Source organism: Schistocerca americana, chromosome 1, assembly GCF_021461395.2.
Source record: "Schistocerca americana isolate TAMUIC-IGC-003095 chromosome 1, iqSchAmer2.1, whole genome shotgun sequence".
Classification (NCBI taxonomy): Eukaryota; Metazoa; Arthropoda; class Insecta; order Orthoptera; family Acrididae; genus Schistocerca; species Schistocerca americana.
In genome coordinates this window covers 550,094,601-550,122,389 of record NC_060119.1, presented here as the reverse complement: position 1 = coordinate 550,122,389, position 27,789 = coordinate 550,094,601, and the positions used below count along the sequence as shown (strand labels likewise).

Below are 27,789 nucleotides of genomic sequence, written 5' to 3'. Positions count from 1 at the left end.
AGAGAAGTTTGTGGCACAACTTGACCAGAAGAAGGGATCGATTGGTAGGACATGTTCTGAGGCATCAAGGGATCACCAATTTAGTATTGGAGGGCAGCGTGGAGGGTAAAAATCGTAGAGGGAGACCAAGAGATGAATACACTAAACAGATTCAGAAGGATGTAGGTTGCAGTAGGTACTGGGAGATGAAGAAGATAGGATAGAGTAGCATGGAGAGCTGCATCAAACCAGTCTCAGGACTGAAGACCACAACAACAACAACAACAACAACAACGTAACACATTTGTCTCCTTGTGAAATGCCACATATAACTACTCTCACCATACAGAAATACAAATGTAATGGTAGCATTTGATCATCAATACCTGAAGATATGTGCCAAAGATTGTGATCACATTACAGTCTCATGCGGAAAAATTATACACAAAAGCAACATCAGTTATGCGTAAAGATCTGTGTGGGACAAAGCAATCCTTACTGGGATTACGGAACTTTGCTTAAACACATTTGTATATTAGTGACAATATCCATGGCAAAATTTTAACCCAAGTTTGTTGAACAACTAAAATTTCACATGCAGATATGAGGTAGGCATACAGATTATTATGTAGGTCGTATGGATTACATGCTTAAGTTTCTATCAGTTAAGCGACCCAACTGGATTTAACAAGGTTACAACACACCCCATGTTGTAACCAACATATACTTTTTACACCAAGCAAAATGGTGCGGTGATTTGCAATACTTGTATTACAGAAAAGTAAGGTCAATACTACATCCAGTCTAGTTTCTCCATTCACTTCCTAGGGGCATTGTCAAATTCCTTACTTAAACACCGTACGACAGAACAGGTGCTGTAATGATTCCAGTGACAATAGTTCTTAATATCCTCTTGTATAGTTCTTGTTCACTCAGAACTGTGCAAGTGTACAGAGATTTAATCAATTTATGTAAAACTGTGGGTTATAATGGTTAAAGGTTCTACTTGACAACTGGAATAAATTATCGATTGGTTGCTTTTACCAACACCTCCCCCAACTCTGACAACCCTGATCATAAAGTCACTGAACATTTCAAAGAAAGCTAGTCTCATTTCAAATAGGTACTCCACTCAAACAATTATAGTTGGTGGCGACTTCACTTTACCCTTTATATGTAGGTGAAAATATATGTTTTAAGTCGGTGGTAGGCATAAAACTTCGTCCAAAATCATACTGAATGCTTTCTCAGAAAAGCATTTTTTATCAATTAGATCAGAAGCTCATTTGAAGTGTAAATGGTTGCAAAAACTTATTTGACCTCTAAGCACAGAAGTTGGAAGCCTACTAGAGCAAATGGACCTCCTTGGACAATAGAGAGCAGCATCGCCTCAGCACTGCACTCACCTAGTGAGTGCGCCACCATCTTGCCACGTGAGTACACTGACCCATAGTGTCCCTGACGGCCAGCATAAATACCACTGCACATCGACCACTCAGTCAGTCATGTGCTTCGCCTGATAACATTTGTTTCTATCCCCACCATACTACTGATTATTAGTTGAAGACTTTGCTTGGATATTGTTTTTCCTCTTTGGTCTTCTACATAACATTGTGTCAAAAGCTCTTTGCACTTTGTTGCTGGATAGGCTGCTATTGACTTGCTCTTGTTGTGCTGGGTCTGCTGTTTGGTCAGCCCTGTTGCTCGATTTCAGCGTGGGTTTGAGTCCCATCTGCTGGCGGTCTTCCCACCTTTTGTCATAATTGTTTCTCTCCTGTTTTCCTGACGTGCGCCCGTATCCGCTACCCACAGATAAAGCAATTGGTGATAAGGAAAAGAAGTTGTTGCACAGCCTGGAAACTAAATTGGTTGCCCTCTCGAGCAACAGCAGCAGCTGATGCACCAGCAGCAGATACAGATGAACTTTTAAGTCTCTTCAGCTCTTGGCGGGGCAAACTGTGTGCAGAAGGCCGCTGTGCCATACGGACCAGAGTCTTCTGGACTTTACACAACATTCTGTCTTCTGTTGTTTCCTCCTTTCAATGATGTTATGGAGGACTGGGACACACATTTGCATCAACTGAAGCAACATTTCATGGTGTTTCAAGTCATAGGCTATTCATTGCAGTGCTCTCTCTTTCTGTCTTGTTTATTGCCCGACAACTTTTTTCTCCTTCCAAAACTGGCAACTCTGTCTGACCCCCTTGCTCTTTTCTTTCAGGAGACATGCGTTCCACTGACTAATTATTATTCCTTGCAGTATCATATGGTTGCCTACAGGCTAGAATTTCATCAATATTATAAACAGCTGGTACAGTCATACTACTCAAGGGTCACTGACTTGCAAGGACTTGGCCAAAAATGTGATTTTACTTATGCCAATAAGGGCTGCTAAGGCTTCCTATGCTGACTCCTTGATTCCTGATGCAGTGGTTCAACTGGCACCTGACAAGACATTCACATGGCAGCATTTAAACTGGATAATCTGTCATTAGAGGACAACTTGCACATTGCTCATTCATTCAAAATCGCACAGGCTGCTAAAGAATGACTCATGACAAGGCTGCAACTAGTCGCAGTTCACACACCACTGTGTGCACCACTCCAGCGTCGTACACAAAGGATGACCACCACGCTCCAGCAACATTGTGATTTGTCTTTATTTGATGTCTGATTCCTGAGCCTCCAGCCATCCCTTGACGACAGCTAAGGGAGCCGCTCGCTTCATGCCCAGTGTATTTTCCTCTCGCTCCCAAGCAGACTGTTCAGACCACTAGGAGTCCTGTACACACTGCGGCAAGGAGGGGCACCTCTGCTGAGTATGTCGCACTCCCACGATTTGCCCCCCCACATGGCGCCGCGACCACACAAGCGCACGGTAAACGAGCTGCAGACAGCAGCCCCCCCCAAAGTAATCCACTCACGCAGAAATTGTTTCTCATGCTTTGCACATCTCACCAGGACTTCCACTTTCATGTGGACATTGGAGCCACCATGTCTTTGATCAATCAGGTGATTCATGTGCAACTGGATCACACGACTTGTTCTTGCCCTCGTGCAATTTTGTGGCCTATAGAGACTGTGCAATTCCTCGTCATGAGCAGTTCTCTATCACGGGAATTTACAAATATGCTACTTAGCTTTTAACGTTCTTTGTAATCAACTATCCATTGGATACCAACATTTTTGGCCTCAACACCTTCATGGCATTTGGATTTTCTATCTCAGATGATGTCAAGGTGCTTTCCTCTGTGGTCCCTTTCCAGGAACTGGCTGACCTCTGCACACTGTTTTCATCTCTCAACAGGATTTGGGGGTGTTCTTTACACTTTCAGGTGCACATCACCCTTCAGCCAGATACCATGCCTCTTTTACTGCACCAGACCGATTCCAGTTGGCTTACGGGCTGCCATGAAGCAGGAACTATTGTATGCAAGCAGCTGGGGCTGTCAAACCCATCAAGTCTAGCAGATGGGACATGCCCCTAGCCACCATACGGAAGCCGAATGGGTATCTTAACTTCTAGTGGATTTCAAGGCGACCATCAATGCTCAATCGCGGGTAGAAACCTATCCTATACCCTGGCGAGAAGACTATCTCACTAAACTGGATAGAGGGGAATATTTTTCCAAGATCAACCTCACTGAGCTACCCTTAGACGAGGTGTCTCAGAACATTGTCACTCTTAACATGCCATTTGGGTTGTGTCAGTACAAGTGACTCCCCTTTGGCATTTTCTCAGCCCCTGCAATATTCCAGTGATTTATGTAACAACTGATACAGTATATTCCGGCTTGCATCAATTACTTGGATGACCTTACCGTCACAGGAGCCTTCTGCCAGCAGCATTTAGAAAACCTCAGCATCCTGTTCACAATCCTGTGTTATCGTTTGGAGCAGTGCAGATTTTTTTCAGCCAGGAGTGAAGTACTTGGGGCATTGGCTCTCTGAAGAGGGAATCAGGCCTACTAATCGGACCATTGACACCACCACTTCTTTACCTCATTCGATGAACTTACCCGAGTTATAAGTGTTTTTGTGCAAACTCAACTATTATGCTAAATTCTTACCCTAGGTGGCCCACGTTGCACATGTTCTCAATCTCAATCAGTTGTATGAAAATGTGGTCCCTTATACTTGGACCCCACTTGCAACCAGGCTTTTGTCAAATTGAAAACAATGCTGACATCCCCACCCTACCTCTCGCCTCTTCTCACAATCGTCCATTGATTATGGCAGCCAATGCATCCACCTACAGTATTGGAGCACTCTTGGTATTCAGGAATAGGGGTAGTTCTGAATGCACCAAACTATCTTCAGCCCAAAAAAAAGTACCTCAACTTCTTATCGATTTTAATGTGTTACAAGAATGAAGAGATTAAGTTGCTTAAATAGTTTTCTTAAATTTGTTTGTTAAAACGTAAATGTGTGACACTTGATGGTCGAGAAAAGCTGTGTCCTGTCAAGTCAGCAAGTTTGCAACATACAGCCGATTGCTGAATTGGGGCATGTGGCAAATCTAACAACTATGATGCAGCTGGCCACTATGAATGTTTGCCTACGACTGCAAAGAAGAAGTGCTTACTGTTAAAGAAAGAATTAGCGTGATATATTTGTTTGCAGAGAATGGTTCTTGGCTTGTCCTTTTAGAATTTCAGGAGTAGTAGCCAAGTATCATTTGAGTAATGAGCCTCTAGAGGGATTATCTCAAGAGTGATGAGATCAGCTCACACTTATGTGTGAATTAGTCTGCAATGAGGATGGATCTCTCAAAGTAGTTCTAAGTCATTTAGAAAGGTATTTTGAGAAGATTTTTGGCTTGGGTAGAAAATGATTATTGCGCTGATTTTGGTAAGCATGTAGACTCACCAGGTATACGAAAAGCTCCGATTTACTGAGGGGCGAGATTAGTTTCTCCTAACTGTGATTAATGGTGCATTGTGTTGCTTAATAGCCACACAATGGTAGCTGAACCGTATTTCAATATTTTTGTGAGATTTTCCTTGGATGGTGTATGTGAAGAGGCATGTTCACGCTAAGTCATTTAGTTATTTTGTTGTTGAGGATTAAAGCACACACTAAGGAATAGTAGCATTGCGTTATATTATTGTGGTTGTATAGGTGTACGCAAGCATAGGTGTACTTAGTGATATTTGGGTTAGGATTTTTTGTGCGACTTCGGCATAAGTGTCACATTATAGTAAATTCTGGAAATCTCGTTTGACGCTCTGAATGTGTAGTCTGTATTAAAGAGAATGGTCAGAATGGTCATCTTACGCAATAGTTATTTATTGAGAAACAATCAGAAGTTTATTGAGAATGTGATAGCTTTTTCCTTTGCCACTAAACCAAGAATCATTTAAAAGGGAACATGCTAATTCTCTCTGAAAGAGATCACTGAGTGCTGAGTTTTGAATTTTAAATGTTAGTGGGTCGCGGGAGTCAGTGCCTAAAGTGGTTGAGCTTTGTCTGATTATTTGAAATTCATATAGCTGAAATGTGGCAGTGACACTCCAGCTTTTGGTTTAATTTTTTTATTACATTGGAAACACCTTTCTCACTGACTCTGCTGTGAATAATGTCATTCTTTTGGCTACTGAGACAGATGCACATCGAGTAATTGTTCCGGCAGAATTACATCATCAGATATTGAGTTTGCTCCACTGGAGTAGTTGGGAATATTCCATATGAAGACCCAGCAAGTCGCAAAATGTAATGGTCGTTATCAACGGTGACACTGAAAAAATGGGCCTTAGTTGTGCAACATGCAGATGGCACCATGAGGTGCCCCTCAGTCCTTTGCTCCTGGCCTACTCCTCGCCTCCCTTGCGACTGCATCCATTTCAATTTTGCAAGCTCATTCTTGGGATCTATGTGGTTGCTCATTGTGGATGATTATTGAAAGTACCCGTATGTCATAAGCACGGCATCCACCACGGCCGAGGACACCCTTACCACCTTAGCCCAAGTTTGCCCATCAAAGGGTTGCCTCACACATTGGCTGTGACAATGATGCACAATTCACGGCCTCTGTCTTCAAGGAATTCTATGCTGTTAATGGCCTCTAACACATCTGTAGCCCTCCGAACATCTTTCATCCAATGGTGAAGCTGAATGTCTTGTCCGGACTTTTAAGCAGCAGATGAAGAACACTAGCTAATCCTCTGACACTACAGTGAACCTTACTTTATGTTTTTGGGCACTACACCGATTTAACAATCACAGCCCTGTGGAGCTCCTCCATGGTCAGCAGCCTCAGACATTGCTTCACCAGCTGAAACCATCACCATCTCATCTCACTCTCATCCCTCCTGGCGTAATGCTCGTGGCACGGGTTACTTAGCCGCAAATGCAGAAGGGGCTCAAGCGCCATCACCACAATCAGCTTCAGCCTCTGACAAGCATCCCCAACCCAACCCCCTCTTCCAACGCCTCCTGGTGCCAATGTGACAATGGCCAGAACCCCTGGCTGCTCCCATGGGTGTCCCATTATAATACTGCCCTGGATCCCTGTGGATCAATGGTTCCCCTTGGCATGCCCATCTCCAGTGATGTTCCAATTGACACTGCTGACCGCACTTCCTCCCCACAGCCTACAGCTGACTACACTGCGCCTTTGCCAGTACCTATGTTTCACCTTCCATGGCACCATCTGGGGCATTTACACCCATATGCACCAGTTTCAGGGGGTGTGGATATGGTATCGAGGTATGTGGAATTTGAATGCCCGCCAGAGAAAATGGATCTTGATGGACGATATGGGACAGTGTCACCACAGTGCTGCACTTGCCTAGTGAATGTGCCACCATCTCACCAGTGATTAAACCGATCTATAGTGTCCCTTGGGATAATGTCACACCTCGGTTGCTCAGTCAGTCATGAACTTTGACAGTGTTTGTTACTATCTACACCATCCTACTGACTACTGGTTTTTTTCTTTGGTCTCGATTTGGACGGTGGTCGTACATGCCCTGTTGATAGCACTGTGTCTAAAGTTCGTTGCACTTTGTTGTTGCATAGGTTGCTATTGGCTTGCATTTGTGTTGTGTCCGAAGTTTGGTCAGCCTTGTTGCTAGACTGACAGGGGTTCGAGTCCCGTCTGCAAGTGGTCTTCCCACCTTGTTCTGTCATCATTTCTCTCCTTCTTTGTGACTTGTGTGCCGGTATCTGGTTACTTGTGCATATAGCATTAGTGACCATAAGGCTGTTATAGCAGGACTGAATACCGTTAACATCCAAATCCACCAAAAATATACGAAAAATACAGGGTGACAGGGTAAAACATATTACAACATAAAATGCAATAACTTGACATGTAATCGAGTTACTAATTGGTGGTTTGCTTCTGCAAGTATGATAACTCAAAATAGCTGCGTGTTTGCCTGCAGCAGTTGGTACCGCTTGGACATGTGTATAACTGCTTTGTTCACACAAATGCACGTCAGTAGGCATGTGTACTCTACAGCAGAAGGTGTTCTGTGTGCTCTCTCTCACAGAGCTAATGCCTGTTAAACTGGTGCAATGTAATTTTCAGCACAAGTATGGCTTGTTAATAATGTTCCCACTTGGGTAACAATCAAGAAATGCATATTTGCTTTAATGTCAGGCCAACATGCCAAGTGCACAGTTCCAGAGGCTACTGTATAATTCATATGGTCTTCCAGTGGAGCCCTAGTAAATAGGCAGTTACAGATACCTTTTTACACAGTACACAATGTAATCCATAAAAGGATGCATCTACAGGCAAACAACCTGAGTTTCATCACAAAATCAAGACTGAGGACAGGTCACAACGGAAGGTACTTATAGAGTCAATTCTGTCAAAAATGAATGAAAACAAAGCATTCCTCAATTTCACTTGTTTTTGGGATGAGGCTATATCCCGCACTTCCAGCATGGTAAACATGCACAACTGCCGCATACAGTGAAGTGAACCCCCTCTCCCCACATGGTGATAGAGTGTGAATATCATACTCCAAAAGCAAAAGTGTGGTGTAGATTGTTGAAGGACAGTGTCATAGCCCATACTTCAGAGAACGCAGTTAATGCAAGACTGTAAATAGACTTGCCGGAGGCGTAAGCTGTGCCACAAATTCTTTGTGATGTGATCTTTCAATAAGATGGTTTACAATGCCATTTTACGAACATTGTGAGGGATTGCAAACTCTCAGATCGCTGAGTTGGGAGAGGTAGTCCCATCCGTAGGTGGTCTCTCCACTGGATTGTTTTTTCCAGTAGCAGTTTATCACAAATCATGTGTTCAGATACTAGTTCATCATCTACATCTGCACTATCGTGTTCATGCAGCTATCACAGATGTTACATCTGCAATCCTGCCAAAGACTCAGAGAATCAGAAAACATACCAGCTGTCTGCCACACCACTATTTATGCTCGTATCAAGATTAGGCATGTAAAAAAAAACTTTTTGAGTTACCAAACTTTTAGAACTGTACTGTCAGTTAATATATCATTTAATTAAAGTTATTATGTTTTATATTATTATTTGTTTGTGCCAGATATGCTGAACATTTGTTTAAAAAAGCAGATAAAAATTCTGTTTGTTGCCTTCCGAAGGAACAGTCGCCACTCTTTCCAGTCTGACTATACGCATAGACTAGATATGGTTTAAATTCAAAGAAATAATATCAATGGCAACCGAGAGATATACACCAAATAAATTAAAAGAGGCAGTACTGATTGCCCATGGTACACAAAACAGGTCAGAACATTGTTGCAAATGCAATGAAAAAAGCTTGCCAATGTTAAAAGTATCTGAAACCCATGAGATTGGTGAAGTTTTCAGAAGCACAAAATTTAGTGTGATCTTCAATGTGAGATGCTTTTAATAGTTCCCAACACGAAACTGTCAATATGATAGAAAACCTTAAGAGATTTTGCAATCTACCACCTCAGCAAGCACCATACGGGTCTTCATAAGGTTATTTGCCCTGGAAGGATTACCGGAAACACTGGTTTGCGACAATGGATTGATTAATTGAGAGGGTTTATGGGACCAAATGAAGAGATTCTGGTTGTACGGAAAGTACACCAGCGGCAAGATGTAATCAATACCATAACTGTGTGATAATGTCAATATTACTGATGACACTGCCAGTAAAGCAGAGTTAATAAACAGTTTTTCAAAACTCCTTCACAAAAGAGGACAAAGTAAATATTTCAGAATTCTAATAAAGAGCAACTGCCAACAGGAGTAACTTAGAAGTAGATCTACTTGGGGTAATTAAGCAGCTCAAATCATTTAATAAACATAAGGCTTACGGCCCAGATTGTATACCAGTTAGCTTCCTTTCATAGTATGCCAATATAATAGCTTCATACTTGGCAAAAGCTGTGTACGTAATGAGTCAAAGTTGCACAGATCACACCAATACTCACGAAGTGAAACAGAAGTAACCTGCTCAATTGCAGACCCATATCATTTGCAGAGGATTTTGGAACATATACAGAGCTTGAACAGGAATTACCCTGACGAAAAAGATTTAATGACAAACAGCTAATATAGATCTGGGAAATATTGTTCTCGTGAAATACAACCAGCCCTTTATTCTCATGAAGTAATGAGAGCTATCACAAAAAGGGGTGTCAAATGATTCTATATTTTTAAGGTTTCCAGAAGGCTTTTGACACCGTTCCTCACAAATGGCTTCTAACCAAATGGTACCATTTGCATTGGAGGAGAAAGATCATGTGGCAACAGGAAATGTCTGTTTCAATGGTATCATTTCAGTAGTGTGACTGGATTTGTACTTTCCCCGTCAGCAAGGACATAGTTTGTAGTAACTGATGGAAAGTAATCGATTTAAACAGAAGTATAGTTGGCATTCTCCAAGAAAGTGTTATAAGCCCTCTGCTGTTCCTGACCTACATAAACGATTTAAAAGAGAACCTGAGCAGGCCTCGGATTTATTTATTTATTTTGCAGATGATGCAGTCATTTACTGTCTTACAAAGTCACAAGATCAAAATCAGTTGCAAAATGACATGGTATGAAAAGTCGCAACTGAGTCAACAATGAAAAGTTGTTTTAAGTCATCCACATGAGTACTAAAAGGAATCCACAAAATTTCAATTCTGCAATAAACGATACAAATCTGAAGGCTATAAATTCCACTAAATACTTAGGAATTACAATAACAAATAATTTATGGCAGAATGCTCAAACAGGTAATGTTGTTGGGAAAGCGAAACCGAAGACTGCAATTTATTGGCAGAACACTTACAAAAAACAGATCTATTAAACAGACAGCTTACACTGTGCTTGTCCTCCTCCTGGATTACTGCTACATGGTGTGGGTTCAGCACCAGATAGGATTGACAGATGATACAGAAAAAGTTCAAAGAAGGGAAGCTTGTTTTGTGTTATCATGAAATAGAAGAAAGAGTAGCATGGATATGATATGTGAATTGGGGTGGCAATCATTGAAACAGACGTTTTCTGTTGCCACATGATCTTTCTCCTCCAATGCAAAAATATATTGTTCGCACCCACCTACTTAGGGAGAAATGATCATCGTAATAAAACAGACATCAGAGCTCGCTTGCTATTTGAGAGTGCAATGCTAGAGAAACAGCTTTAATGTAGTTTGAACCTTCTGTCAGGCACTTAAACGTGAATGGCTCAGTAATCACTTAGATGTAGATGAAAACTGATAAGATTCCTTACATACTGCACCAGACTACACATCCACACCAGATTACCTCTAGATTTTTAACCATTACACATTAACACAGTGAAACTCCACAAAAGTAAACAAATGTTCTTATACCAACCTCTCAAGCTGTAATAGTCTACCAGTGGCTTCGTCTGCTTATGGTATGCTTCCAGACGTTTTTTCAGCGCTTCAACATTATCATCTGAGCGACGTATCAATGGTTCACCTGTTAACTGATTACAAAACAATTTTTTCACTAAATGTCCACAGATCTGGCATAACATCTTATTCTGCTAGGAAGAATTTAGCTATCCTGTAATCTAAATTAGCACTATAGCATTATTCTCTTAATGGTGTGAAGCTATCGACTGTATCTGCATACGGATGTAACATACAAAATTCAATTCCTTGCATAAAACCAAGCTAATGTGATTATTTAACATTTGTTTGTAAACAGAACACACATCCCACAATGCCAGAAATGATTTTCGGGTTTTAATTTCTTAAATTCTGTAATATTGTGAAGTGCATATAAAGGGCGTGATGAAAGTTGTTAAAACATGCAAAAACTAGAAGGAATAAAGTAATTTTGTTCACCTTCTGAGTGGAGATGGAGTTGTTCTACCAAGAAGCGACAGAAGAATCAGTTAACAAGGAGTGACTACTTTTATAAACCATAATGGGTTAGAAAAGAATGAAATTTTCACTCTGCAGCAGTGTGCACTGATAAACTTCCTGGCAGATTAAAACTGTGTGCCAGACTGAGACTCATAATGACTAATTTTGGAACTGAGAAATGTTGTGTACATCATCAATAGCAGCACATGTACATGACAGTCTGCCACTGCAAACCATCAACTATTTCTATACGGTGATTGATTAAAATAACTTGTGATTGATGTTTCAGCAAGCTGAGTGGTGGGAGCTAATCACCAGCTATTTTCAGTTATTTGGTGAACTCCATGTGCTTCATATGTAGCCAATTTTGTAGGTAGCTTCTGAGCCTGGTCACGTGTGGCTAGCTGCATGCGGCAACACTGACCTCCATCAATGCAATCTGTACATCACATAGCTATTTTATTCAAGCTATATTAGGTCTGTTCAGAAAATTCCAGAGCTTTGTCCACAATATTTTTCTATGCTTACCTTTTGCTCATTGTGCACTGTCTCCTTCAAAATACTATCTCCCCCCCCCCCCCCCCCCCCCCACACACACACACACACACACACACACACACACACACACAATTGACGCGCGGCTCCCAATGCTGTTTCCGAATTTTATCTCGTCTGTTGTTGCAAATCTTTGTCCATTCAACAGGATTTTCAATTTTGGAAATAAAAAGTATTCTGAGGCCAGGTCTGGAGAGTATGAAGGACGAAGCAGCACAGAAATTTCATTTTTTGTGCAACACTCATGCACCAACAGGGATGAATGTGCAGGTGCATTATTGTGATGCAAAAGCCATGAATTGTCTCACCACATTTCAGGCCATTTCCCTCTCACATTTTCCTGCAGGTGTCACTACACATCCTGATAGTACCATTAATCCACAGTTTGTCCCTGTGGCACAAATTCATGATTAATTAATTCTTCAATGGCTTTAACATTTGAGCTGACCTGATGAGCTTTTTATGATCTTTAAGAACCTTTTCCAACCCACTGTGAAGACAACCTACGTCTCAATGTCACAGCCCATGTCTCATCTTAAGGAACATCTTGTCCTCATTTACGCGATACAAAAGCTCTTCACAATTTGCAAGGTGAAGGTCTTTCTGGTCTTGACTCATGAGCCATGGGAAGAACTTGGTAGCATGGATATGCATATCAAGATATTGTGTCAGGATTTCACGACATGGGCCAACTGAAATGTTACATTCTTCTACAATCTCTTGGACAGTGAGTCTTCGACTGGCACACACAGTTTCATTGATGTTCCCAACACAAGCATTGACAGTAGGCATCGAAGGATGACCTGAACAATGGTTATCTTTAATTTCTGTCCGACTATTTTTAAACCATATGACCATTTGTAATACTAAGCATAGCTTAACCACTCATCACCATAGACTTCTCACATCATCTCAATCAAGGTTTCTGTGGATGCTAATGTGCCCTGAGATCCAGAGGAATGTCACAGACGACGCCCCCCCCCCCCCCCCACCAAGTGGAGACAGTCCTGAATCCAGTGGACCAGAGGGTGGACAGGATAAAGAGCTTGGAGGTTGAGGAGATAGCTGAGCAAATCTGAGCATATAATATACTGTAGCTGCTTATGGTGACAGACGTATTGGACAGCCTGGAGAACAGTGTAAAGCTCCGCAATAAAAACTGAACACTGACTGGGAAGCCGAAATCTATTAGGGATGTCGCCAACAATATAGGCACTCCCATCCTGTACAAAGTGACAAACACTAGTCTAGTTAGTGGTGTTAGAAACATCAACTATTACAGTTTCGTTCCCCTGCAGTTGGCAGGTCTCCTTGACCTTGAGATGGCACCAGCGCTGTTTTTTTTTTTTCTCTCTTCTGTTCTCTCAGTTCAGTCCACGTGTGCAGTGCAGTTCAGAGCAACTCAACAATAGGTACTCCGCAACAGAAAGCGCAGTGTGTTATTTGGCTTGTGAAAAGTGAGTCAGTTTTAACGGTGCAACATAATTTTAGACCTCAGTATGGTATGGACCACCTACAGCAAAAACCATCCGTCATTGGCTTAAGCCTTTCAAGGAAACTGGTAGCATTTTAAAAGCAGAATTACCAGGTAGGGCGAGAACTTCTGAAGTTTATGTTGAACAGATCTGTGTTTCGTGTGTTCGGAGCCCAAAGAAGTGATTGGCCAGATGTAGTCTACAATTAGGAGTGCCTAAAGGCTAAAGGTACTGTGTATGATGATGATGTGTGTAGAAGACTTAAGTTGCACGTCTACAAATTGCAACTGTTATGTAAAATAAAGCCTACTGATAAAATCAAAAGGTATGAGTTTGCTATTGACTTTCTACACAGAATTGATGGTTTTTTTTTTTTTTTTTTTTTTAAAAGGTCTTCTGATGAGACTACATCTCATGTTAGTGGAACAGTTAATCGTAATAACTGCAAAATTTGGGGGGGCAGGGCATCCTCATTAAGTTATTCAGCATAATTGTGACGACTCTCCCAAAGTTAATGTCTGATGCAGCTTGATGGAAGATTGAGTGATTGGCCCTTTCATTTTTGTAGAAAGAAAGTGGGATATTTACTGTGACGTACTGACAGAGTGAATCTTTCCCCAAATGGACGACATCTAGACGGAAAAGGGGCTTGTGGTTTTCCAACAAGATGGCACCCCACCTCATTACAGTAACAATGTGCGTGCAGCTCCTGACACTTTATTTCCAGGAAGTTGGATAGGCACGGCTGGCCCCATACCTTGGCCACCACGAAGCCCAGATTAACCACACTGGTATTTTTCTTTTGGGGTCACATAAAAAATGTGTGCAGCGAAAAGATCGGGGACATCAATTATTTACGGGAAGGAATCATTGTGGTGGTTGGGACAGTTACATATGAAAAGTTGGTGAATGCATGGCGACAAATGGATCCCACGTTGAAGTCTACTAACACTAAACAAAACTTTAAGGAATTCTCTTTCACGTTATGTACTCATTGATATAATTTTTCATTAATTTCCCCATTAACACTAGCACCACTAAGCTTGGATCTGTCACATGGAAGGGGAGGGGAAAGGGGGGGGGGACGACAAAAATTGCCCTCATATTCTTTACACTTTTTAACATTTTTGTTTGTTTTGTTTATTTAATGAACTAGGAATTTCTTTACTAGGTTGCAACGCAATTTCCATAGTTACCAGGGACATTATAACATACAAATACAATAAATAAAGTAATGAATATGAGAAATTTTTATCATTAAACTAACACTTTCATATACATCAGACTTACATTAAGAAATCATAAAAGAACATACAACAGCAAACCTCAAATAAGAAAACAGAAAATCAAAGTCAGAAATTACACGTTAGTTTTTCCTTCCTACTCACTTCCACTTTCAATTTCACAACCTTTGCATATGACTGCTTTTGCAGAATTAGTGGAACACACACTTTGAACACCTGCAACAAATTATAGACACTTTTGTCATCTTGTCTTTTTCCTTTTTGGAGTGTTTACTCTTCAAACAGATATGACATCTTCCTCCTGAATAAAGTTCAACCAACTGAACAGTTGCAGTAATGCTGAACAGCATTTTCCATAGAACACTTTCCATTGCAGAGGTGACAGGCTTTTGTAAACCCATGATGATCTTTGTTCCCTCTTCCACAGCTAGCCTAAAAAGCTGTTGACCTAATTCTAGCAGATACAGCTTTTTTACATTATCCTGCTTCTTATTCCAGTTTGGGCTGTTTATCACGAAAATTGTTCCAGCATTGAGACAGGCAATATCTATCAAGGTGAAAAGAGAAATAATGGCCACCTTCTCGTCCCTCGTTTCACTGAATGATGTCATGTCATTCGATCAATGCTGTCTCTGCCCCCTTTGGTTTCATTGTAGTAGAGACTGAGTTTGTCTTTTTTTTCCTCTGTCGACTCACCCACCTCATCATTTTGTTGTGTGGAAAGAAGTAGGAGATTCTTAGTACGCTTCAGTTTGGAGATGTATGAAATCAAGGTAACTGGTGCATTGCCTGTTTTCGGATCTGTGAATAACTTAAGAGGAATATAGATCTCGACCCTATGTCTTCTTTAGCTGTTCTGGTATGTGTTTTCTGTTACTCTTCAATGTTCCCACCAAAGTTAACTTATCATTGTAAAGCTCCTCAGCTAGGTCTATGGATGTATAATAACGATATGTTTTATTTCTTCCACTTCCTGCCAGCGGATTCACTAGGCATCTAACAATTGCCTTTGCACTCCATTTCTCGGCAGGTTGTTCATCCATCCCTGCATACACCCCAATTTTTAGAACATACCAGGTGTGCGCATCTGATAACATCCTAATCAATATGCCATACTTCCCAGGCTTGTCTTTCATAAAGACCTTAAAGGGACATCTTCCTCGAAATAGGGAGAGCATTTCATCGATCGTTAAATCTGCACTTGGTATGTAGTATTTGACAAACATTTTGCCAATTTTGTCGAAAACTTAACAAAGGGGCAAAACTTATCCTGCTTTTGTCTTTCAGTTCTTGTTTCTTTATCATCAAATCTAATCAGGGACAGAAGTTCTCTGCATCGAATACAACTCCCTGTAGCTATGTAGATATTCTTTCCCAGTACTTTCCGCCATGAGTCCTCAAGAGGCCATCTAGTGTCTTCATTTGTGCCCATGAGTATCAAAATACCAATGAAGGTGTACATTCCTTCTATGGTTGCAAGTTTTAAGTTCTTATTACGAGCTTCTTGGTTTGTACAGTTCACGATAATCTTCATTATTTTGGGAGTTATAAACTTTTTGAAAGATTCTGACACACTAGAGGTAAGGCCTCCACAAATCAAACCTTCATGAAAATTCACTATATTTTGTACTTGCCTTGGAAGCACAGTAATATATTCCCTACTGCTTTTTGCTGCAGCAATGATGCTGGAAGCAGCTGCATGCTGTTCATCAGGGGATGAACTCTTGTGAACTTGACTCATTTTCAATTACTGTGTCACTGTTTTATCTCACAAATGTATCATCATCTTATGGATCACTTTCATCACTTTCACTTGCTTCATTTATTATAGCCGACACCTCTTCATCTGTGAGAAACCTCTGATACTGACGAGACATTTTATTAGAACTGCGAGTAATGTACGACTGCTCGAACAACAAAGGAGATTTATTTCAAAACAACAATGGCAAACAATACAGTGGTACCAACAGTCAGAAACTGCATTTCTTTCTGCCACATTGAGAAATATTTTAATGAGAAAAGTTCTCATCTATGTCTAAGGGGGGGCAAAAACTGCCCGCACTTAAGTATAATAGGCAGATTTAATTCACAAAAATTAAATAACCATGACGCACACACTCTAGATATTTTTATACAACTACCTAAATTCCTGCTTCTCTACTGTATGTTTTAATGGTGGAATTACCCTAAAATATTACGGCCGTAAAATAGTTTCCTGTTCGTTCCTCTGTATGGAGACTGCTTGGAAGGATGCTGCCTTTCAGAGAAGCAACAGTGAATGGAAAGACCGGCAAAACTTGATCTCTGGGTTCCGGAGGAATTTATGAACATGCAAAACTACAAGTATAGCATTTGTAAATTTAGAGAAAGCTTTTTGGCAATGCTGATTGGAATACACTCCTTTAAATTTTGAAGATGGCATGAATAAAATACAGTGAACAAAAGGATACCCACAAAAGCTGCACTATGGTTACAACAGTCAAAGTAGTAGTTTAGAAGGAAGTGAGACAGGACTGCAGCCTGTTATCCATAATATTCAATCACTACATGGAGCAAGCACTAAAGGAAACCTATGAGAAATTTAGAGATAGAATTAAAGGTCAAGTGGAAGAAATAAAACTGAGTTTTGCCAATAATTCCCTTCTCTGTGTCAGAGATGCAAAGGACTGAGGATTTATGAAATGGATAGTGTCTTGAAAATATAAATCATCAAATGTAAAACAAGGGTAATCAAATCAGGCAAAGGCGAGGGAATCACATTAGGTGATGAGGAATTGGGAAAAGTAGTAGAGTTTTATCGTTTGCGCAGAAAAATAAATAACTATTATAAAAAGTGAGAGGATATAAAATGCAGACTGGCCATAATGAAAAATGGTGTTTTTGAAAAAGATAAGTTTGTTAGCATAAAATAAAATTTTTGGTGTTGAGAATCTTCTCTGAAGGTATTTGTCTGAAGTACAGTCTTGTACTGAAGTGAAATGTGGATGCAAAGCAGTTCAGAAAGGAAGAAAATAGAAGCTTTTGAAAAGTGGTGCTGCAGAATAATGCTGAGACCAGATGGGTGAAAAGGATAACTAATGAGTAAGTTTACGTACTACAGTATACATTTGAATTTTTAGTGCTGTCAGCCACCTTTAAACTGTATGTCTGATGACACTCTTGTTCATTTGAAGAGCACAATCAATAAACAAACAGCAAATGTGCCTTGTGGCTTTAGTCAAAAACTTCTCTAATTAATGTTTTTGTGCCGACATTTGTGTAGAAACAATTTGCCCAAATTAATTTGCGGTAGGTGCCAGGAACTGCACCACTAAGTGAAAGATAATTCTTAGTTGGTGTTCAACATGTTAATAAAGTTTTTCAGAGTCTTGGGAGTATAATACAGTTAGGCATGTAATCTGTGCTCCCTTCCAACAAAATTACCTCGAGTTAATTTGATAAAAGTAAAGAACTGCTTCACAATGTTTGCTGTTTGTAACGGAACACTTATCCAGTGGTTGCAATAAAATGTTAAATATGTGACAGCAATATCTATGTATGCTTCACAGTCACTGTTGCCTTCATAATTATCCTCACCACCACTGATGACGTAATTTACAAGTCTGTCTACTTCCACTCCCTCCCGTCAGTCTCTACACAACTATTTAATATGCTAGGCAAGAGACACAAGAACATTGTACATCACTCAGTATCCATCCTCTCCCCTCATCCAACAGTCAGTCACAAAGTTATTACTATCGAGTGGGATGCATTCACAATAAAAGTGCACAGACAAATCTTCAACTTACATCATCCTTCATGGGAACTTTTGGAGGATGAAATTCTTCGTGATACGAACGACCACTTGCTGGATGTATTAGGCGGCCTGTAATTCTTCGAACCAGATAATTGTCATCAATACTGAATTCCACAACAGCATCTAGTGCAGTATTTCTTTTCTCCAGTAGTTTATCCAGCTAACAGAAAGAAGACAAAAAATTTGCAACATGTATTTGGACAGTCTCCATTGCCTAAGGAAATCAGTTTTACAGTTTTTACCTTCTCTGCCTGTGGGACAGTTCTTGGAAAACCGTCTAAAAGAAACCCATTTTTACATTCTGGACGATCAAGATTAGTGTCAATCAGATTAACAACAAGCTCATCACTTACAAGTTTTCCTGAAATAAATAAATTAATTAAACTCAATTTACTGAGTTAAGACAGTATGTATAACATTGCTGCTTAATGTCATTGTAAAATAGGTTCACTAGAAAATAAGAGCAAAGATTAATAACTAGAAAACTTAGTGCCATCAGCAAATATGTAGGCTTGATTCCTGCTATCTCAATAACAGAGCAAACTTTACCTGCAATGCAGTATAGACTTTTCTAACTTCCTGATAGATTAAGCTGTGTGCTACACGAGCACTTCAGCCTGGGCCCATTTTCTTTTTATAATTTTTTGTGGGCAAGACCCTTGTGCAAAAGGTCAGTGCACTCTGAGTTACAATGGTGGGAAAACATTGCTTTCATTTCCTTACAACAGCCATACAAAACTTGTGCTGCAATTGAAAATCATATCAATTGTGATATCTAATACAGCTTTAATGGTGAAAATCTTATAACTGTTGGACAATAATGAAACCTATGAAGTGTGTGGACTTAACGCAAGAGAAAGTTGACGAGAACAAAATTCGTAAAACTAGTGTTTTATGGTATCTTAATTGTCTGACAATGTTACATAGATTCTTCCATCCCTTTGCATTAGATTGTAACTAACCAATAAGGATATCACAAGTTCCATGCAGAAAATCTGGTTGTTGTAACAAACTGACCAGTAGCAAAGACCAATGTTTGCGTCTGTGCCATATTGAAAAATGCATGGGAGAGGGGGGATCCAATACTTATATTTTACTTCACTAACATCTGCCCTACAGCCCATACCTGGCTCCTTCAATATGCAAATGTTAAAGTGGTTTGTCTTCTGATAAAGAATTTCATGGAGATATCACAATCTGGGTGCAATGCCAGGCATTAGAATTTTAAACAGAGGAATTTGACAATTGAATAATAAATACTTAAATGTGAATAGCCATTACACATAAGTAGTAAAAGTAGTGTGGTTCTCAGATTCTTTTAATAAATTTGCTTTAAGTATACCAGTACTTTATTAGCAGCCTAATGGAGTTTACTTTCCAAATAGCTCACATAATAAAGAGCAAAGATGAAAGACTAATACAGCAGGTGCAAACAGCAGGTGTGGTGTCTGAATACCTATTGTTTAAATTCAAGCGAGCACTTTATCTGTAACAGACTGTATAATTTTATGGGCTCTAACTGGCAAAAAGTACGCACGCGTGTCTCAGTCTGCATCACAGTTACTATCAGTCAGTAAGTAAGTCTGCTAGTTTTTCACTCAGCCCTGATCCTTCTGTATAAACCATCTTAGCATTAATTTCAAGCGAGTTAAGAAACTGCAGAAAATAATAGGAGTCTGTGAAAATGATTTGAGCCCCATCTGTCTTAAATGGGATTCCAGTATCTGGGCAGTGGATACTATTTGATGAGGTACTGCATCTTCACAAGTTTCACAGCTACCATTTTGGAATCCATTAAATCCTTATCTCCATGGAAGAACAATGTTCACTATTTTTAGACTATTTCCTATAGTATGCTACAAACATGCAATTTTACCACTAAGGGAACCTTAAAACACTATCCATAATTCAGGACATATTTCTACCCTTAGTGCCAACTTAATTCAGATCTTGTGACCAACACTAGCTATTAAAATATTCCTTGAAGTGTTAATGTCATATGTTACGTACAGGATGCCTGGGATTTCCCCCCCATATGTTTCAGTTGTATATAATATGTCAGTTACTTCTTGTGGCTGGTGATTAACACACAGTAGTTTTGTTTACTAGACCTTTACAGGAGACCAGTAAGCAATGTCAAAGTGTGGTGATGGGACAATGACATTATAATGTAGGGGAGATTTGAGCGTCTAGAAATGATAAACTGATGACGGAACTATGTATATTATTATGACATATTCAATGGCTTTCACCACTCTTACGCAAATTATCACGTTGTGACTGGGTCCACTACAGTTCCATTTGTCACGACAGCCTTCACTTTAAAAATGCAAGGCAACGATAACAAGACTGGCCAAATCAGAACAATAGTATTGCAATACAGACTTGCCATCCGTACTAGACGTACACATCAAATAAACAACTATCTAAACTACCACCTTTAATAACTAAATGGTATGTTTTAAACAAAACACATGAACGACTTTTATAACCCAAGTTGAATCTAAACCAGAGGCTACGTTGACTGTGACTAAAATGGTTGCAGATTCCTCAACCTATACTATGGGGCGGAAGGTTGTAGGATGCCCCTTGATAGACCAGGGGTGCACTACACACCTTGAAAGACCAGGGGTGCACTACACACAGGAAGCAGCTGCATGGGTAGCACAGTACTTGGAGTGTGCACATGGGTGTTCTTTAGATCAGGTTTCTCCCCACGGGAAACAAACTGTTGCCCTGAAAACATTACCAGTTCGTGACACTGATGGTGTGCCAACTGTAAAAATTGTTAGTTCACCTGAACAGGTCATTCCAAAGGATTTAAATATGCTAAATCTCATGTTAGTAAGTTGTCAAAGTGTCTGTAGCAAGATCCCCGAGTTACACTCCGAAATAAACAGTAGTAATGCCAATATTGTATTAGGTATCAAAAGCTGGTTGAAACCAGACATAAATAGCAGTGAAATTTTGAACTCTGATTTGACAATATTTAGGAAGGATAAGACTGATGATATGGGACGTGGTGTGTTCATTGCAGTTGAAAGCTGTTTAAACGCAGTTGAGATTGATACTGGGTCGGACTGTGAAATACTCTGGATAAAGCTGCCAATCAGACAAGGAGTGACCATTGTATTAGGATGTTTTTCCAGACCGACAGCAACCATAACAAACGTCACAGAATGTTTCAGGGAAAGTCTTGAGTACAAAGGAAATAAATATCCAAATCATCCATTAGTTATAGGCGGAGACTAATCTGGCATCAACTGACTGGGAAAATTACATGTTTATCACAGGGGGCAGAAGCAAAGACCCGTGAGAAGTTATCCTAGGAGCGCTCTCAACAAACAACCTTGAGCAATTGGTTAGAAAACCAACTCAAGATGAGAACATATTAGGTATCTTGGGGACAAATGGACCTGATCTTTTTGAGGAAGTTAATTTAGAAGAAGGTATTAGCGACCATAATGTCGCCGTGGCTTCTATGCCAGTGGAAGTTACAAAAAAAAACAGTGTAGCATTTTCTTGTTTGGGAAAACAAAAGTGTCTTTAATGAATATCTTCATAGTTATCTCGAAGCATTCACCACAGGACACAAAGATATTGAGCATCTTTGGTCGGAATTTACAGGTATTGTCCACCACGTTTTAGAGAAATGTGTGTCTAGCAAAAATATGGAGGAGGGAAAGGATCCACCTTGGTTCAACAAACATATTAGGAAGTTGCTGAGAAAGCGGATACTTTTGCACAGTTGTTTTAAACGTAGTCACTACCCTGCTGACGAACAGAAATTATACAAAATGAAAGCAGCTGTCAAAAGGTCAATGAAAGATTATTTTAACGAATTTGAAAGCAATATTTTATCTGCAGACTCTAAAAATAACCCCAAAAAATTTTGGTCAAATGTAAAATCTATGAGCGCTACAAATAATTCAATACCTTCTGTTGCTGACAGTATGGGTAATGTAATGGATGATAAACAGAAGACAGAAATTCTAAATCTACTTTCAAAAACTCGTTTTTGGTAGAGGACTGCAGCACCATTCCCCCTTTCAATTATTGAATAAACGCAAGGATGGCTGAAATAATGTTTAGTGTTGACTATGCTACAAATATAGCACCTTTGTTATCCATCATCTATCAGAGATCATTGGAGCAGCGGAAGTTCCATGGGACTGGTAGAAGGCCCAGGTCACAGCAACCTATAAAAAGGGTAGAAAATAAGATGCACATAATTACTGGCCGATATCACCAAGATCTATTTGTTGTAGAATCATGGAACATAGTTTGTGTTCCAACACAATGACCTTTCTAGACTCTGAGAAGCTTATCTGCAGAAACCAGCACAGTTTTAGGAAACACCAGTCATGCGAGACACAGTTGGCCCTCTTTGTGCATGATATACAACAGGCTCCAGATACCGGCTCCCAGGTTGATGCCATATTTCTCGACTTCCAAAAGGTGTTCGACTCAATTCCACACTGTCGCCTGCACCAAAAAGTGTGTGCTTACGGCCTATCTGATGACACACGCAGCTGGATAGAAAGTTTACTAGCAGACAGAGAGCAGTATGTTGTCCTGAATGAGAAGACTTCAACAGAAACAAGCATAACATTAGGTGTGTCCCAGGGAGCGTAATAGGTCCGCCACTTTTTACAACTTACATATATGATCTGATTGATGGCACTGACAGCGGCATTAGACTGTTTGCCGATGATGCTGTACTCTACAGGAAAGTAGTATCACACGAAAATTGTGAACAAATCAATGAGGATTTGCAGAAAATAAATGCGTCGTGTAATGACTGACAATTATCTCTCAATATTAGTAAGTGCAACTACTGTGTATGAAGGGAAAATCCCCATTAATGTACGAGTACAAAATAAATGCCCAGTATTTGGAAGCGGTAACATCTGTCACGTATCTAGGTGTGACTATTCAAAATGATCTCAAATGGAATGATCAGATTAAACAAGTAAAGGGCAAGACGAACTTTAGATTGAGGGTTATTGGTAGAATCCTGAAGCGATGCAGTCCTTCATCAAAGGAAATCGCTTACAATACTTCAGTTTGCGCAGTCAGAGTATTGTTCGTCTGTGTGAGACCCTTACCAGTAGGGTCCGATTCAAGAGATTGAGAAGGTCCAAAGAAGAGCGGCAAGATTCGCAACTGGTAAATTTAGCCATCACGAGAATGTTACAAATCTCATAGAAAGTTTGAAGTGGGACATACTTGCAGAAAGACAACGCGCTAAATGGAAGGGGCTGCTCATTAATTTACGCAATCCGATCATCGCCTATGATGTACAGCATACATTATTACCACCAACTTTCAAATCGCGCAGTGATCACCATTCAAAGATAAGGGAAATTAGAGCTCGTACCGAGGCATTCAGACAGTTGTTTTTTCCTCACACAATCCGCAAGTGGAAAAGAGGGGGAGAAATTTGACTTTGGCGCAAATAGTGCTCTCTGTCACACCGCTTTGTGCCTAGCGGAGTACATATGTAGATGTAGGTAAGTGAAAGACACAAATATACCACAGACACCATCTAACAACATGTGACACCACATTTCAAAGAAAATACCTTCATTCACACATTTTTTGGACCTAAATATAAATAATATTTCCCTGAAATTTAATAAGTGGTTATCTGAAAATTAACTGCCAATGAATTTAGACAGCACACAAAACAGAGCACAAGGCCTTACCACACCATTAGAAATAATACTTAAAGATGGACGAAAACATAAAGCAGAATGTTTTATATAGTTAGATTTTTATAAGGAAAAAAAAAAAAAAACCTGAACTGGAAATCACATATTACCAGCCTGCAGTCTCTGTGTTACAGACAGTATCAGAATTTGTGGTTAGAACATTGGACTCACATTGGAAAGACCGTTCAAACCCACACCTGACCAAGATTTAGGGGTTCCATGATTTTCCTAAATCACTTCCTTCCCCACCCTTGAAACCATCCAAGCTTGTGCTCCATCTCTAATGACCTCTATGCCAACAGGATGATAAGTCCTAATCTTCCTTCTCTCTTCAGAATTTGGAGACAAAAGTGTTGGAAACCTGACTGACTTTTCCCATTGTCTTATCGTACAATATTCTGGGGGTAACTCATTATTGAGGAAAAAAAGAATTTTTTGTACAGAAGTACGTAATAATGATAACCTGTGGTGTAGCCTACAGTTACTCCTTTATGAAGTTTGTTGCAAAGAATCAATCACAGGTTCAAAACAGTAACATTCGTAACCATAACATTAGAAGAAGAAGTGAGACTGTATCCATCTTCGGCCTTAGTGTACTGCTTAGCTGGGTGGCAATGGGCCTCCCATGCAAGCGGGCCCGAGTTAGATTCCCGGCCGGGTTGGATATTTTCTCCGCTCGGGGACTCCGTATTGTGTTGTCTCATCATCATTTCATTCTCATTACCAGTGCGCAAGTCACCCAATGTGGTGTCGACTGAAATAAGACTTGCACTTGGCGGCTGAACTTTCCCGGGTGGGGCCTCCCGGCCAACAATGCCATATGCTCATTTCCATTTTTTCCAGTGTGGTACAAAAAGAAGTGAGATATTTAGTCGTGCAAATCTTACCACCTATCCAGTGATGTAAACAACTTACTGCCTAAGACTACTGTATCTGCTGGACTACTCGTAAGATATGCCAACATGTCTCCTTTTTTGTGCACAATAGCAGATGCACAGGAATAAAAGGACATGCACAAACATTTGTGGAAAAAACACATGTATGCATGGGCATTCTCGTGGCCAAACATTGCCTCACTCCGCGAGAACCCTGCTATGTATCCCTTTACTTGCTTGGGAGCTTGTGCAGTGTTTATTATGATGAAAAGGCAACAGTAAATGAAAATGCAAAAGTGGCTGTAGGTAAAAACATATGCAAAGAAATAGCTAAATGAAAGTAGGAGAAATGAAAAGTGACAATGTTTTATTTGCAAATTTCCTAAGGAAGTCACAGCGAGATTTTAGATTTCCTGCTTGGGAAACTGTAAAGATAAGGCCGACAATAAGTTTTTTAGCTGGCAACCAGTAATTTATACACGAGTTTGAATTACTTGTTTTGCATTTCAGAGTAAAGCAATTATTCTTGAAATTGGGAAATAGTTGACAGAGGTTGCCTGTAATGCAAATTAAATTTCAACATTGTCATTTGGGTTTACTTTTATAGTTTTTTTACACAACTTTTAATCATGAAAGATTATGCGAAGGTTAGTGTCCTCAGACTCAATACACATGGGAATTTCATAGATGGCCATAACCACTGGAATATAGGTTTTGTTTTCGAATTTCATAGTTCCTGCTTTATGTCTTATTTTTAGTAGGTTGTCGAGGAGCTACACATACCCCGTCATTTCTTATCTTCAGATGTCAGGTTCCTTAGTTGAGCTATTAAGCTACCATAGCATAAATACTCTTCCACCATTTCCATATATGAATTTCAGAGGTTTCAAGCTTATTCTACTATGTTTTCCTACTTCAAAACTTATGGTATCTTATTCTGTATAGTAATGGGTACGTGGGCCCCTGCCCAAGAGGTCACAATTATGATCCATAGAACAAGCTAAACAACAAGAGCAAGATATGTGCGTCTCTGTAACCTATTCTGAACTGTAGTTCCAAAGGTTTTTGAGCTAATGCCACCTCCTTTCTTTTCGATTTACCAAATCAGTTGCAAAGAAAATTTAGCTTGCCACTTGAGTAAAGGCCGAAACTAACACTGACCCTGAGTGCTCTCTCTCAACACTGAACATCACATTTCAGATTATGGATGAAGGTCGATACAGATGCTAGCAGAAAGACTGATCTCTGAACATCGCCAGTTGGAATACTTGGCTTTTCATGCCCTTGCATTCAACTATTAGGTTTAGTTAGGCAGTGAAAGGCAAGAGAGTAGGATAAGTGCATTCAATATTCAAATTTAAACCTTGGTTTCATCAATCACAAAATTTCATCACAAACTCCATAATGTAAAATTCTGAACCATAGTCTGTTAACTCTAATACTGAGCCCAGCATTAAAGAAATTGGCGATTATATTTACCAGTGGACATATCGTAGAATAACACACGAAGAGTTAGCATACTGTACACAACAGTTGCAACAACATACATACTCGGATTCGAATGAATTTTCAATGTGTTTCATAAAAATGCTCACCTTCATCCATTGTTTTCTTCAGCTGTTTTCCCAGAAGGGAGCCAGAGGATATTTCTGCACGCAGCATATCGCCAGTTGACAGGTGACACACACAATATTTGTTCCTAAGTAGTGGAGCCTGCAAAAAATAAAAATCTGAAAGCATAGCGTAAGTACATATTAAATTTATAATTCTACAGTAAAATTGGATCATCGCTGACACACAACATGAAATTAGTTTCGTGTTCCGTCATCCCATTGAGCATCCAAAATTTTCTTTTTTATCTTCATAAAATATCTAGTCGAAAGTTGGCCGTATCTGTCACAATGGCTTCCAAATGAGAAATCTTGTAATCACCCAAGCAGCTCGTTTCATGCCGAAATTATGAAACCACTTTAAAAAATATTCGAAAAAAGTATTAATAAATGTGATACGTAGTCTAAACCGCATAAATAAACGAGTCACTTTTAGTATATTCACTGGTCATGTATCCCAAATAACACATTTTACAAATGTATAAATTAATATATGTGAATTGATAATATCGACCTGACGCTAATCGTTCCTTGATTAAATAAATATTTCATTGTTTGAGCAGTTCCAAGAACAATGGATCCCAAACTTTGGACTTTCGACTAATATGTAAAAATGACTTTGAAGCTCACCTGTGTGCCCTTGCCGGAGCCCGGTGGTCCTAAAAGAACAGCTTTTATTCCTGCAGGAGTTGTGTCAGCTGGTTCCTCTTTAGGAACTTCAGCAGTTTGAGGTGGCATTGTATTTGTCTGCGCTTGCTCTCAACAGATTTCAATAGGAGGATACAAAATGTACCACTGTGTCACATGCACAAACAAGCAATTAACTTGCTACCAGCACTACATCGCCGCCAGCCCTCGCGAAGATAAAAACAACCACGTCTCACATGGCCATCACAAAGTACTTAACAGGCGTCTAAAGCTAGCGAAATGAGGGATGCTCAACTACCGGACCTACCGATAGATGGCTCTAGCGCGTGCCGGCCAAAGATCATATCATTGAGTGTCTGCCATATCTGAGTTTGGCGAAAAACGAAGTGTCAAAACACGGATGAAAATGTTTTTCGTTCTGCGCCCTGATAAGTCTTTTATATTGGACGTTCTAGATATTTACACATCAACATAATGAAGGGTTTCTAATCTAGTGAGAAAAAACAGTGACAGTTCTGCTATGAAATTCCTAAATTCGAGTGTGTTTTGGAAGTTTGACAAGCTGACCTATAAATTGTTTACTATTAATTTTATGAGTGC

The 27,789-nt window shown here is 39.9% G+C and overlaps 1 protein-coding gene across 1 annotated transcript in view; it reads right to left on the bottom strand.

Annotated features, from left to right (window-relative positions):
- Positions 1-27,437, bottom strand: part of LOC124605990 (adenylate kinase) — a 44,710-nt gene extending 17,273 nt beyond the window's left edge. The window contains exons 1-5 of the mRNA XM_047137956.1: positions 27,172-27,437; positions 26,527-26,644; positions 18,585-18,703; positions 18,335-18,502; positions 10,773-10,887 (exon numbers count right to left, since the gene is read on the bottom strand). Coding sequence (XP_046993912.1) covers positions 10,773-10,887; positions 18,335-18,502; positions 18,585-18,703; positions 26,527-26,644; positions 27,172-27,279 — 628 coding nt within the window. The 5' untranslated portion in view covers positions 27,280-27,437. The remainder of the gene's footprint in view (positions 1-10,772; positions 10,888-18,334; positions 18,503-18,584; positions 18,704-26,526; positions 26,645-27,171) is intronic.
- Between the last annotated feature and the right edge of the window lie 352 nt (positions 27,438-27,789).